Source organism: Cannabis sativa, chromosome 3, assembly GCF_029168945.1.
Source record: "Cannabis sativa cultivar Pink pepper isolate KNU-18-1 chromosome 3, ASM2916894v1, whole genome shotgun sequence".
Lineage (NCBI taxonomy): Eukaryota > Viridiplantae > Streptophyta > Magnoliopsida > Rosales > Cannabaceae > Cannabis > Cannabis sativa.
Genome location: NC_083603.1, coordinates 62981272 through 62995815, shown reverse-complemented (window position 1 = coordinate 62995815; position 14544 = coordinate 62981272). Strand labels below are relative to the sequence as shown.

Below are 14544 nucleotides of genomic sequence, written 5' to 3'. Positions count from 1 at the left end.
TCGAACCATCCAACCCTGTCACGTCGGTACAGGCTGGAGTATGACCAGCAGCCGGAGTATGACCGGTTCGACCGATCAGGCTGACATTTGGTTGGTGGTTCCGTGGTATTGACCTATCCCGTCGGTACAGGCTGGAGTATGACCAAGAATGGAGTATGACCGGTTCGACCGATCAGGAGGATACTTGTCAATAGTACCGTCCCCGTGAACGTTCAAAACTCGGTACCATGTTGGACATGGCAAGAAGTGGCTCGCACCATGTTGGACATGGCAGTAGCGGGACTCAGTATCGTGTTGGACACGGCAGTTAGAATTATGTATGAGTATTATTATGATTTTCTTACTGAGTCTGTCGACTCACAGTTTACGTTTATGTGTAGGTAAAGGCAAGGCTATAGCTGATGGACCGTGAGCAAGCTTATGAGATTGTACATGTCGGGGCGGTTAGGCCTGGAGCGTACGATCCTCGGGACAGCAAGGCTGATTTTTGTAACTGGTCGTTAGGCGACCTTTATTTTATGTAATAGTTAAACAGTTAAAACTTTTTGTAAATAATTTTATAATCGGGATCCCGAGTCTTTTGTAATATTATTTATAAGTTTAATTAAAAAGCAAAATTTTAATTAATCACGTTTTTCCATAAACCTCGTTGATTAGCAACGAGCTGCACAGTATGTTTGAAAATCACGTAATACGCCTAAGTTAGTTAGGGTGTTACAAATGTATACTCCATACATTCGAAACTAGTATACTTTACTAATGTGCTGGAAAGAACATAACACTTACTCCGTAAGTACACATCATCGCTGATTATCACATTAGTGTAAATCCAATAACACTGATGAAACAGGGACCAAAACTTTTGATTCATATGATCACAATCACATTCCACTGTGTTGACGATACTGTAATTGTGAATAAACATATGATCTGGATTTAACTGATTTTGTGTGTATGAATGTAATAAACATATTAAACATATTAAACCATTAGCATGTAAAATTCATGCAAACATCAATCACTTCAAATTTCTTATGTTGATTACTAATCAGATTGTAAAGAGTTTTATTTAGGGCATAAAACCTAACAATATCCTGGGTACAAAGCTTGCTGAATGAATTTGGTTTCCCTCGGACTCAGACACCTATAACTTGGTGCGATAATATGGGAGCAAGCGCACTTTCAGCCAATCCTGTTTATCACGCCAGAACCAAACACATTGAGCTTGACGTTCACTTTGTTAGAGACAAGGTCCTGAACAAAAGTCTTGACATCCGGTATATACCCTCGCATGATCAAACAGCTGACTGTCTGACAAAGAGTCTCACTCATCATCGATTTCATTTTCTCATTGACAAGCTTGGAGTTGTTGAAACTCCCTCCAGCTTGAGAGGGGCTGTTAGAAAATAAAATGAGTCAGCAGCCAACTGTGTGCCTCCTCTTATTTGTTACAATGCACCATCATTCATAGGATTCTCCTTACCTTTGTGGTCCCAAATTGTATAACAACTTTTGCCCCTTTACCGTTAGAATATTCCTTGTTATTATTTGGTAATGATTGTATAGATTTGGTGAGCTGTAATTATGTAGAATATTCTTGATTCCTTTCTCTGCCTATAAATGAAAATACTCTGCCAACATCAAAGTTTGAGCTGAGCTTTACAATTCCTGAGCATTATTTTCCTGTCTTGCTTTTAGTGTTTTCAAACTTGCGGGCCTAGCCCCTGCATATAGGATCGACATTCGTCAATTAGAAGATTTCACGAATGCCTAAATGAAGGGAGTTAATTTACACTGCACTATTTTTCTTTTGACAAAATTTTTTGAGTAAAATTTTTAATGAGACATATTTATGGACACCAAGAGTGAGTATTATAAAATATAATTATGAATGTTTAAATTAATGCATTAATTACCACTTGATTATATATTTTTTTTTTATTGATTTAGTTTCTCATTATATTCTAATCATATTTTTATATCAATAAAAATTCACTTTATTGGAATACAGTATAGATAAATTATCATTCACTCTCTCATTATCTTCTTCTCTTATTACTTTTTTTTATTTTATATTATTTTATAATATTCTGATGTTTGTATAGAATAAGAACTTGATTTAATTCAAAATTTGCATGCCAAATGATTTTTTTTGTTCTCTACACCTTTTTTAGTGCTACATTTTCCTTCTTACATTTTTCATTTCTCAACAAAATTCAAATTCCAAAAATAAACTAAAACGACAAATAAGGATTGGAACTAAGGATTAACAAGTTTTGATAAAAATCAAGGCAACAAGACCTTGTAGAGTCCTCCAAACGACAAATACAAAGAACAACTGTCAAAAAATAATGTTATAATATGCATAATTTATTTGTTCTGCATTTAATATTAGCGATTAAATTTATAGCAGTCAAACTAAGTGATCGTCTCTTTTGTTTTGTTGGTATAATAATGTTTCTCAGTACATATTTACATTGATTGGAAAATATGGGAGAGATTGATACAACCAAACCAATTGAATCAGTCCAGGCAGCTATATCCTTGTTCAGTGAGAAATGTGACCATCAGAATAACTGGCTCACTGCCAACAATGTAAGATCGCTTCTTCATTACCAACTTTTAAATTATAAGAATCTAAGTTCATTTTCTTTCATGTTTTATTTCAAGTGATTGTAGTCACATGCAATTTCCATTGACTACTATCATAACCTTTCCCATTATATTCTGATTAATCTTGTAGTTTTATATGTAGATTTACAATAAACAAAGGAAAATTAGCTATATAGTTTATGTGATTTCGTTCTCTTTTCATTGGTAGGAATGTGAGAGAAATAGAGAGCTTGAATGTGTGTTAAAAGAGTTGGCAAATTGTAAAGTTCAACTAGAAGCTAAGGAGGCTGCATATATGCAAACCCTTCATAAGCTAGAACACACTAAGGAAAAAGTTGATGAACTTTCCATTTTGATTGAGAACTCTGACATAGAAAGGGAAATATATGTGAATGAGTACAAGAACACCAGTGCTAGAATCGAAAAGTTTGAATCAGAGGCGAAAGAGATGGCGGTTCAGTTGTCAGAAGCTACAAATATCTGTGCGCAGCTTTCGAACGAGTTAAAGGCCACTCAAGCAGAGCTTATTTGTAAGGAGGCACAGTTTGATTCAGCCAGGGAGGCAGAGGTGAAGGCTTTGACACAAGTAGAAGTGATGGAAAAAGCTTTAGCAGAGGAAAGAGAAAAGTGTCAAGAGCTTTTGAGCAAAATTTCTGAGCTGAATGAGGCTAACTTTATGCTAAAGGCTTCTGAGTGTGAGGCTCAGAAAGAGAAGATTGCAATGGCTTCTGAGAAAGATATGGAAATTGAGTTGGCTAAAATTGCTTTGGATGAAACAAAAGAGAAGCTAGAAGATGTGGAAAGAGATGTTGAAATGATGGAGGAGATGGAAGGTGAGTTTGTTTTCAAAATGATATTGGGCAATGTTCTTGAGTTGAAACTTGTAGAAGCAAATGAAGAGCTAACATTCTTGTCCAAAAAATTAGCTGCTGATACCGATTCGGAATTGAAGCTGAAGCTAATTAGAGAAGAGTTGGAAGTATGGGAAAGAAAGAGCTTGAGTCAAGAAGCTTTGATTGAGGCATTCAAAATGGAAGTGAATCAAGTAAAAATGGAGTTAAGAAGTGCAAATGAGTTGGTGAGCCAGTTGATGGATGATGTTGAAATACTTACTTATGATATACTAAAGGCGAAAACTGAGATTAATGAAATGAAGAGGAAAGAAACAGAAGCTCAAGTTGAGATAGCACTAATGAAAACTGAGCTTCAGAAAGAGAGTAGAGATCGCAATGATGGTCACATAAAGGGTGATGATCAAATTTGGGCGCCAACTTCTGATAACAAGCATGAGCTGGAAACTTTGAGGAAGGAGTTGGATGCTGCATTGGCTAAAGTTGCTGAATTCCGAAACCGAGGAGAACAAGCCAATTTTCGAGCTGAAATGGCTGAGAAAGCTAAAGCAGCAATTGAGGATCAATTAAGAAAATGGAGAGAAGATAGACAAAAGAAAAAATTGGCTCTGGTTGCTGTACCAAGTGTGGCATCTTCCTCAAGAAATTTGATTTCTTCTTCCATTGGTGAGAACCCTCCACCAACTCATCATCAGCCACTATATAAGCTACTCAACATGAAATTTTAGTACAGATTTCATTTAGTTCGCTCATGTCACTCATGTCAATAAATACATACAACAAAAAACTGATATAAGATTTATTTGAATGTGCTATCTTTATTGTTTTAGTTGTTTCTGTTCTGCCCTTAGTGTACGAGTGTATCTTAAGTTTTGTAAGGGTACCATATTGTTCTGTTAACTTCATTTGAGTAAACTCAGCTTCAATTTTATTTAATTTCTCTATCGTTTTTGTTCGATTTCTTATATATAAGTTGACATTTCTGGTTCAAATAATAAACAACCAACATTGAAAAGTATAAATATCAAAAGATAAACGATAATCTCACCAAAATACATATATAGATATATGTATAGAGAAAATTACAGGATTTTATAAAAAAGTTTATAGATTTACCACCCTTCTATGATATTTTTTCACATTTAAATTTTTTTTATGCTATTTAATATGCCATAATTTTGTAATTAATTTATCAAATCCCATATTTTATCTTTTTCCATCCCAAAAAGTTACTCAGGAGTATTGGAGCTATATTGTTTAGAAAGTTGAGTTCGTATAATTTCCAAGACTCCACAGAACAGGATTCGAGCTACCAAAGGACACCTCTCAATCTTTCCTGGCTCCGACGGGTTGTTCGGGTCCTGTCTCACCGAGGACTGTGGTTATGGCATGGTCGAGTGTAACGGCGCCGGAGCTGCACTGCCAACGACTCTCGCCGAGTTCACTTTAGGAACTGGCAGGCATGACCTTTTATAAATATTCCTTCTCTACTCCTTGCCTTGACCATCAAAGAGAGAAGGAGAGTTTAGAGCGAAGGAGACAGAAATATGGGGGTGTTAAATTCGAGCAATGGGTATGCGTATTTAATGGACACAACAGGGAAAGAGCAATTGACTACTAGAGAATGTGAAGATCTGGATTTCACAGGCCTTGCTTTGTGTTCTGAGTGCAATTCTCTTGTTGAGTATGTCAAAGACCAAGGTTAGGTTTTCCTTTTCTACAATTTTGAATTTTCTTTCTTTCCTATTTTATTTTTTTCTTCTTCTTTTCAATTTAATTACTTGTTTTTGTGATTTTAAAGATTAAGGGTTGATTGAAATTTATGGCATAGTCTCCCTCGAGCTTTGTTATGTTTAGAGTATGTTAAATTTGATGCCTAAGATTTACTCATTTCATAACCCAATATTGATAAAAAAATATAAATGAGTGATCCAGAGTATTGGCTTTATCATAAAATTTAAAGACAGGTGAAACAAAGATAGAAAATTTTTAGAAGACAAACTTAAATTAGTAAGAAATCATATCCTTATGATTTATAAATGTTGGTTTTGGTGTGGGATCAGCATGAGTTGTAGAACAATAGAACTAAAGTTTGAGAAGTTAGGCATTTAATTGTAAGAATGTATGTCTGGCTTTAAAAGATATTGCGGATTTCTAATTGCTTATTGAGCCAGTATTTTCATCAGCATAGAGACTTGTGTAACTTGTGTCCAATATTATTCATTCCCATTCTCTCTACATCTTCTATCTTTGTCACATATACTTGATTCTGCTCCTCATAAGTTGCTGCTGCTGTTGCTTGGTGCTCTTTTATCTATTTTTATTTTATATAATTATTATATTATAAGTTATAATTAATCACCTGTTGAAACAAACAGAACAGAGGAGAACAGAGAGAAAATTGAGAAGCAAAGCTTGTCTCTTACAAGAGACTTTATTGATATTTATACAGCCCAATAAGGCAGCAAACTAATACAAAGCAATTAGTTATAACAGAATTGCCAGAAAGATTACAAGTGGCTTTAACAGAATCTAAACAGAAATAACAGACCCAAGACACAAAACCAACTAATCTTGACTTTGGTTATCATCCCCCCTCAAACGAAAAGGGGTAGATACCACTTTGAGTTTGGTTTTGAGATAGTGAAAACGCTCTTTCGGAAGACACTTAGTAAAGATATCTGCGACTTGATCAACCGTGGGGACATAACGCACATCAAGTTCCTTATTTAGTAGCTGATCACGAACAAAGTGTTGATCGATTTCGATGTGTTTGCACCTGGCATGAAAGATGGGATTAGCAGCCAAGGAAGCAGCCCCTTGGTTATCAACCTAGATGATGGGAACTGCAGCAAGGGTAACAGGGAGTTCACTGAGAAGAGAACGAAGCCACTTGATTTCAGCAGCGGTGTTGGCAAGCGCACGAAACTCAGATTCAGTGGAGGAGCGAGCAACGACTTGCTGCTTTTTAGCTGACCACGAGATCAAATTCGGTCCTAGAAAAATAGCATAGCCTCCAGTGGACTGGCGGTCATCAATACAGCTAGCCCAATCTGCATCTGAATATGCAGAAAGGGACATATGCTGAATTGGTTCGATAAGAATGCCATCAGAGATGGTGCCTTTCAAGTAACGGAGAAGCCTCTTGCAAGCTTCCCAGTGCACATGGGTAGGGGCATGAATAAACTGGGACAGCTTGTTTATAATATAGGCTACATCAGGTCTTGTCAATGTTAAATACTGAAGAGCACCTAACGTGCTTCTATACAATGTAACATCTTCAAAAGGAGCTCCTTCGTGGAGGGACAGTTTATGAGCTGTAGAAGTAGGACTAACACAAGCCTTAGCTCCTTCAAGATGCACTTTGAGTAAGAGATCAGTAATGTACTTTGTTTGTGACATATAAAGACCTTCAGTAGATCGATGCATTTCTACCCCCAAAAAATAGTGAACTTGTCCCAAGTCCTTGAGAGAAAACTGAGAGTTCAGATCAGATATAAGTTGTTGGATGAGAGAGTGATTCGGGCCAGTCACAAGAATATCATCAACGTAAACCAAAAGGATGACAGTATTCGAACCAGTGCCATACACAAAGAGAGAAGTGTCAGCCCGTGATGCTTTGAATCCCCAGTCAATGAGAGTGGACTTCAACTTGTCATTCCAAGCTCTCGGGGCTTGCTTTAAGCCATAAAGTGCCTTATTAAGTTTGCACACATGAGTGGGAAACTTTGGATCCTCAAAACCTTGTGGTTGGCTCATGTAAATGGTTTCTTGAAGATGACCATTTAAGAAAGCATTGGCAACATCAAGCTGTCTAATTTCCCATTGAAAAGAGATGGCAAGAGTGAGAACAAGTCTCACAGTAACCGGCTTGACAACCGGACTAAATGTGTCTTCAAAATCAATGCCAGGTTTTTGAAGATACCCTTTAGCAACCAGTCGAGATTTCAATCGATCAAGAGTACCATTGGCACTGAGCTTAACCCGATGAACCCACTTATTCCCAATGAGATGCATGTGTGGTTCATATGGTACAAGAGTCCAAGTTCCTTGTGACATAAGAGCTTTAAATTCTGTATTCATAGAGGCAAACCAGCCAGGATGGTTGAGGGCAGCCTTAAGTGATTTAGGTTCAGTTGGGAAAAGAGACTCAGGAAGCTGATGTCGAGTAGCTAAGTAAGCTTTGTGTTTATAGATACCCCTTTGAGACCGAGTAACCATAGGATGAGTTCTCAGAGGTATAGATGAGCCAGAAGCACCTGTGTTAACATCAGCAGCAGGGGCAGGTTGCTGACAGGCTGTAGAAGAAACTGTTTGTGTATGGGAAGCAATATTAGACAGCACTGGTACAGTAGGAACATCAGTATGCATAGCAGTAGTGGTGGCAAGAGCATCTTGAGAGTGTTGTTCAGGACTTGTAACTGGTGTAACTGCAGTATCTGGTGCAACAATGTCTGCTGGTGCAGAGGCAGAATTTGTTGTTGCAGCGGGTGCACGAGTTGCTGGTACAGAATCATGTTGCTCAGGAAACACAGATGAATGAACACAGTGAGGAACAAGATTAGATGCTGCAGTATTGTGAGATGTAGAAAATTGAGCAGTGGGAAAATTAATAGGTGCTGAATGTACCTGAGATGAACTTGTTATTCTGGTGGCAGGATAGAGAAGTTCATTAAACACCACATTACGAGCTATAAACTTCCTGCCAGTGGGATTTTCACATAGATATTCCTTGTGTTTAGGTGAATACCCCAAGAAAATGCATTCCTCTGATCTGTACTCCAATTTGTGGTGATGGTAAGGTCTCAAGTGAGGGAAACATGCACAACCAAAAGTTTTTAGGATGCTATAATTTGGTGGTTGTTGAAACAAGCACTCAAAAGGGCTTAGATGATTTAAAACATGAGTAGGCATTCTGTTTATACTATAAGTAACACATTGAAAAGCATGCCACCAATATGACATATCAAGGCCCGATTGAGCTAGAAGAGTAAGACCTGTTTCAGTTATGTGCCTATGCTTTCTCTCCACTCGTCCATTTTGTTCATGAGTATGTGGACAAGAGTGTTGGAACCAAATACCTTGATCCCTCAAAAATTTGCCAAATACCCGAAACTCACCCCCACCATCAGCTTGAACTTTCTTAATAGGAAGATTGAATTGTTTTTCAACTAAGCTTTTGAATTGAATAAACAATTCAAAGGATTGAGACTTAACAGTCATAGGAAAAACCCAAGAAAACCTACTATAGTCATCAATAAAAACAATATAATACTTGTAGTTATCTTGAGAAGCAATGTGAGATGGCCCCCACACATCTGTGTGAATGAGTTCTAATGGTTGACTAGCTCTAGAAGTGGACAATGGAAAAGGAAGTCTATGACTCTTCCCTAATTGACAGGCATTACAAAACTTTAGGTTTTTGAGAGAGTGAGGAATATTAGCTTGAGTCAAAATTTTAGTAAGTATGGCCGGGGATGGATGCCCTAATTTAGAGTGCCACAAGTTGATATCATGAGAAAGTGTAGAACTATAGACAACAGCATTGGAATTTGAAGAAAAGGAAAGTAATTCTTTATTGATATCTATAGAGTTACAATCAGTGGAACCATACTGTGAAAGACAACATTGGGAATTACATTGATTTGGTACTAAAGTACTATTTGACTCAATTAGATGACATTGCACAGACGTGTGAGAAAGGTTGGAGCCATCATCACCAAGAAGGTAAAGACCATCTTTAAGCTTCCCTTTGACCAAGACAGCCCCTGTTTGTTTGTCCTTGACAAAACAACAAGTTTTATGGAATTCAAGAAAAACATGGTTATCATTAGTAAGCTTAGAAACACTAATGAGATTTTTGGTAATAGAAGGCACTTGTAAAACAGAATTTAGATGTAAAGAAGATGATTGTTTGGCAGGTAAGAAAGCTTTACCAATGTGGGAAATGAGGAGTTTCTTACCATCTCCTACAGCCACAGTTTCTTGGCCAGCATAAGGAACGACATTATCAAGGGGAGCTTCACTGTAAGAGATGTGGTGAGTGGCTCCTGTGTCAACAAACCATCCTTGATCATCACCAAAGTCAGGAACAGTGTTGGCCACAAAGGCAGTAGGCTCATATTCAGTAATCTGTTCAGTGAGATGAACTTGAGGTTGGGAATTTCCAGTAGGGGCTTTGGGAGTGACCCAACTTTTGTCAAACCGGTAGTGGCATGTTGGGGCTGTATGGCCATATCTCATACACACTTGACACAGGGGGCGATTGGAGTTCGCAGGTCTGGAATTGTAATATTGTTGGGTGCTACGAGTGGGGAATCTTGATGAGAACTCAACACCAGACCCTCTGCCATTATTACCATTGAATCTGAAGTTGCCATTTCTTGATCCAAAGGTGAGATTGGCAGCCATTTTAGTCGATAAATCCATCATAGTGTTATGGCGTTCAAGTCTGGTTTCATGAGCCAATAACAGGGCTTGAACTTCTTCAAGGGACAGATTATCACTACGCGAAGTGATACCAGATACCACGGAGTCGAACTCAGGTCCAAGACCATTTAAGAGATGAAGAACCAAATCGAAATCTGATACAGAGTGACCCGCAAGAGCGAGGGAATCGCAGATAACTTTCAGTTTATCAATATAGTCAGAGATAGACTGGTTACCTTTGTGGGCATTAGACAATTGGCTTTTGAGTTGTAGTAATCTGGCCTTTGATTGACTCGAAAACTTTTGTGCAAGGGCTGTCCAAACCGCATTCGATGTAGTGTAGCTGGCCACCGTTCCAAGAACGCCTTCAGTCATTGAAGATCGGATCCAAGAAAGGAGAAGCTGATCTTTCTTGCGCCATTGTTGAAAGGATGGGTTCGGATCACCATTAACCAAGTGTCGTGGTGGACACTGGTCAGTGAGCAAGATTTCATCGAGCTCATGGCCAATCACCGTGGGTAGAACTTGAGACTTCCATGCCAGGAAGTTGTTTCGATCAAGCTTGATCGTGAGAGAAGATGTCAGGGAATGAGAAAAGGGATTCCAGGTAGTAGCAGAGGGTGCAACTGGATCGGAGATGCTTGCAGGAGACGAGTTGTCGCCTGAGGAAGCCATTGACAGAGGTCAAAGGCTCTGATACCATGAAACAAACAGAACAGAGGAGAACAGAGAGAAAATTGAGAAGCAAAGCTTGTCTCTTACAAGAGACTTTATTGATATTTATACAGCCCAATAAGGCAGCAAACTAATACAAAGCAATTAGTTATAACAGAATTGCCAGAAAGATTACAAGTGGCTTTAACAGAATCTAAACAGAAATAACAGACTCAAGACACAAAACCAACTAATCTTGACTTTGGTTATCACCTGTAAATGTCTATAATATATACATATATATAATTAGAAATATCTACTCTCATCAAATGAAAAATGTGCTCATTATCTTGCTCCAATATTTGTTTCTATATATACAGTTCAAAACACATGATCTCATCAACTTTAGCCAAGATTATTTCATTACAAATCTATGAAAAATTATATGGACACTAATAATAAAACTTCTTTTTCTCTGAAGATTCTTCAACTGCTTTTGTAAGATTTTAAACTGTGTAAAATGGCCCGTAGATAATGCAAAGTTAATCAACAATAATAACATAGCACTATGCTACACATATATAATCAAATATATAGTTATTGCACATTTGTAATGTCTTAAAATAATTATAAAAATATATATAGGTAATAAGATCAATCAAGGGATGACACAAGGGATGCTTGGATGTGGATGGGAGAACCTCGTGGACTCTTCTCAATTAAATCGGCGTGCCGGAGTGTCAAAGGTATCACACATACTACCCCAGCGGATGCAAAATGGAAGTGTTTATGGACATCCAAAATCCATCCTCGTCTTAAACTCATTTGGTGGCAGCTTGAGAGGGATGCATTCCCAACAAGAGGTAAGATAGCTCAATTTATGGAACTGAATGATGTGTACTGTCCTATATGTGGGGAGGATGTCGAGACAATTTTCCATCTGCTATGGAAATACAATTTGGCTAAAGCCATATGGTTCAACTCACCTATGGGGCTTCGGGCTGAATTGGTTGATGTGAACTGTTGGGAACATTGGAAGAATTGGTTCAAGGAGGACTTCAATAGACCCCCAAATCTCACTTTCCAAGAGATTTTGATCACTGCTCTATGTGTGGCGGAAACTGTGTGGTCTGAACGAAATTCTATTGTGCATTCTCAATTGAGATGCCCGCCTCAGAAGGTGTTACTGAATGTTAACAATAAAGTTAGAGATCATCTGAAGGTGGCTTGCAATGAGGTGACGGAATTCTGTGAATGGCGCCCCCCACCCGACTTGTGGCTATGCTGCAATTGTGATATTTCTGTGGACGAGGACGGTGTGGTTCTTGCAACGGTGGTTCGAGATGACAAAGGCAACATTGTCAACATCAAAACTGAGAGAAGCCTCTCCACTGACCTGCTGATTGGGGAAGGGCTTGCAGTCTGCATGGCGGCCGAGTTAATGCATAAGATGAGGGTCAAGAATGTGATCTTTCAGAGTGACAACATGGAGGTAGCCACAGATCTTTCCATGGAATCAAGGAAGGATATCAACTTCAAACTCACGGATATACGAAAGCGCTTCCATCAGGTGTGCTCACAGTTGACTGGGTGGGGCATTGGTCATGTGAATTGAAGGTGTAATTATATGGCACACAACGTTGCTGCTTGGGCGAGGGAGACAAGGAAAATAGGCTTAACAACGCCTACGGATATGGACCCTACTGTGCTTTCAGATTACATCGAATGGAGGAAGCACGCTGGCTAATCTGCTGCTTCTCATCTTCCTAATTATGATTTACTTCTGTAGTTTTATTTTTGTTTGCTCTATGTTTGGATGCTCTTGCTGGTTTTTTTGTTGTCTTTTTTCTTGTAGCTTTACTTTCGGCAGTTTGTACTGGTTTAAACCTTGATTTTTTTGTTTAATTGATTTGCTTTGAGGGTGTTCACACCCTCTCTTTCATCAAAAAAAAAAAAAGTATATATAACTTGCGAGCTCGGATTATAAGAAGCATGGAGATATTGCAGATTCTTAATTGCTTCTTAAGCTAGTGTTCTCATTAGCATAGAGACTTGTGTAACTTATGTCCAATATTTTGCATATTTCTAAAAACGTCAAATTTAATTGCAAAACTGGTAGCAAAATGTCTGAAGTGTTGCATGGAGGATTCTAATGATTCTTCCAGCAAGGTATGAATGATGATCTTTGGGTTGCTTTCATTGATAGTTTAGTTTTGGAATAATTTGTTTTTTTTTTTTTTTTGTTTTTCTCTGTGAAAGTAGGTCTCTTTCTAAATACTTTGATGGTATTTTGTGTTTAATCATTTGCTTAACTATCTAATCTTTGATGCTCTCTAATTTGATTTATTTATTTGATTTAACTAGTTTTTGTTTGTGAGTTTTTATCTTAGTTGCTTTATGTAATCAGTTTTTTTTGTCTTAAATTTTTAACTAGTTGATAAATATAACCGGTTTCTTTATATTATATTTGAGTTATAATGTGTTATTATTTGTATTTATTTATTTTGTTATGAACCTAATTCTTTTTATATTTATGACTCAATATTTTTTGGAATTGATCCCCACTTTTTTCTTTTAAAAAATTATAACGGGTTTTATGAAGTACTATGTGTTCTGAGGTATTTTGTTGTGGAATTAATTTTGTTTTTAATTTATATTTCAGTATTTTAGGAACTGATTTTCACTTTAATTTTATATAACCGGTTCTATTTTAATTATAATCGGTTTGAGTTATTCTGTATTATTTGTTTTAATTCCTTTTGTTGTGGAACCTGCATTAGTTTATGTAAGTAGTTTTGTATTAGTAGTTTAGTTTATAATCGATTTTTTGAGCTATTGTGTATTATTTATTTTTAGTTATGTTGAGTGGAACCAGTCTTATTTTAATTTATGTCTCAGTTAGTTTTTGATTTAGTCATTTCAAAAAATAATTCTTGAATTATTTATTTCAAAAACTAGTTTTTAATTTAATTATTTTAGGAACCGATTTTTTATTTAGTTAATTCAAGAAACTGGTTTTTGATTTATTTATTTTATTTAACTGATTTTTGTGCGTGAGTTTTTATCTTAGTTGCTTTACGGAATCAATTTTTTATTTGTTCCAAATTTTTAACTAGTTGATGAATATAACCGGTTTCTTTATATTATGTTTGAGTTATTGTGTGTTATTATTTGTGTTTGTTTATTTTGTTATGGAACCGGTTCTTTTCATACTTATGCAGAATTTATCCCCAGTTATTTTTTTTTTTTAAAAAAATTATAATCGGTTTTATGAGGTATTTTATTGTGGAATTAGTTTTGTTTTTAATTTATGTTTTGATATTTTAAGAACTGATTTTATCTTTGTCTTTTAATTGTAATTGGTTTGAGTTATTGTGTGTTACTTGTTTGTATTCATTATGTTATATAACAGGTTCTATTTTAGGTATAATCGGTTTTGAGTTATTTCGTATTATTGATTTTTATTCATTATAACACTGTTATACAACCGATTCTATTTTAATTATAACTGGTTTAAATTATTTTGTGTTGTTTGTTTTTATTCATTATGTTACAGAACCGATTATATTTTAATTAAAACCGGTTTGAGTTATTTTGTGTTATTTATTTTTTTTCATTATGTTATAGAATCGGCTCTATTTTTATTATATCCGAGACATTTGATCCCCACTTTTTTTTTTTAAAAAAAAAAAAATTATAACAGGTTTTATGAGGTATTATATGTTATGAAATATTTTATTGTGAAATTAGTTTTATCTTTAATTTATATTTCAATGTTTTAGAAACTGATTTCGTCTTTGTTTTTAATTATAGTCGGTTTGAGTTATTGCGTGTTACTTGTTTGTATTCATTATGTTATATAACTGGTTCTATTTTAGTTATAATCAGTTTCCGTTCTTTCGTATTGTTTGTTTTTATTCATTATAACACTATTATAGAGAACTAGTTCTATTTTAATTATAACTAGTTTGAATTATTTTATGGTATTTATATTTAT

General features: G+C 36.2%; 2 protein-coding genes across 2 annotated transcripts; both read left to right on the top strand.

Moving 5' to 3' along the window:
• The first annotated feature begins 2453 nt into the window (after nucleotides 1-2453).
• Nucleotides 2454-5301, top strand: LOC115710849 (WEB family protein At1g12150-like). The gene is made up of 2 exons (XM_030639203.2): nucleotides 2454-2595; nucleotides 2822-5301. Exons 1-2 carry the CDS (start codon nucleotides 2491-2493, stop codon nucleotides 4190-4192), a joined length of 1476 nt encoding a protein of 491 aa, XP_030495063.2. The 5' UTR covers nucleotides 2454-2490; the 3' UTR covers nucleotides 4193-5301.
• Nucleotides 5037-14222, top strand: LOC133035832 (uncharacterized). The gene is made up of 2 exons (XM_061112197.1): nucleotides 5037-5165; nucleotides 11193-14222. Exon 2 carries the CDS (start codon nucleotides 11233-11235, stop codon nucleotides 12160-12162), a length of 930 nt encoding a protein of 309 aa, XP_060968180.1. The 5' UTR covers nucleotides 5037-5165; nucleotides 11193-11232; the 3' UTR covers nucleotides 12163-14222.
• The last annotated feature ends 322 nt before the right edge of the window (nucleotides 14223-14544 follow it).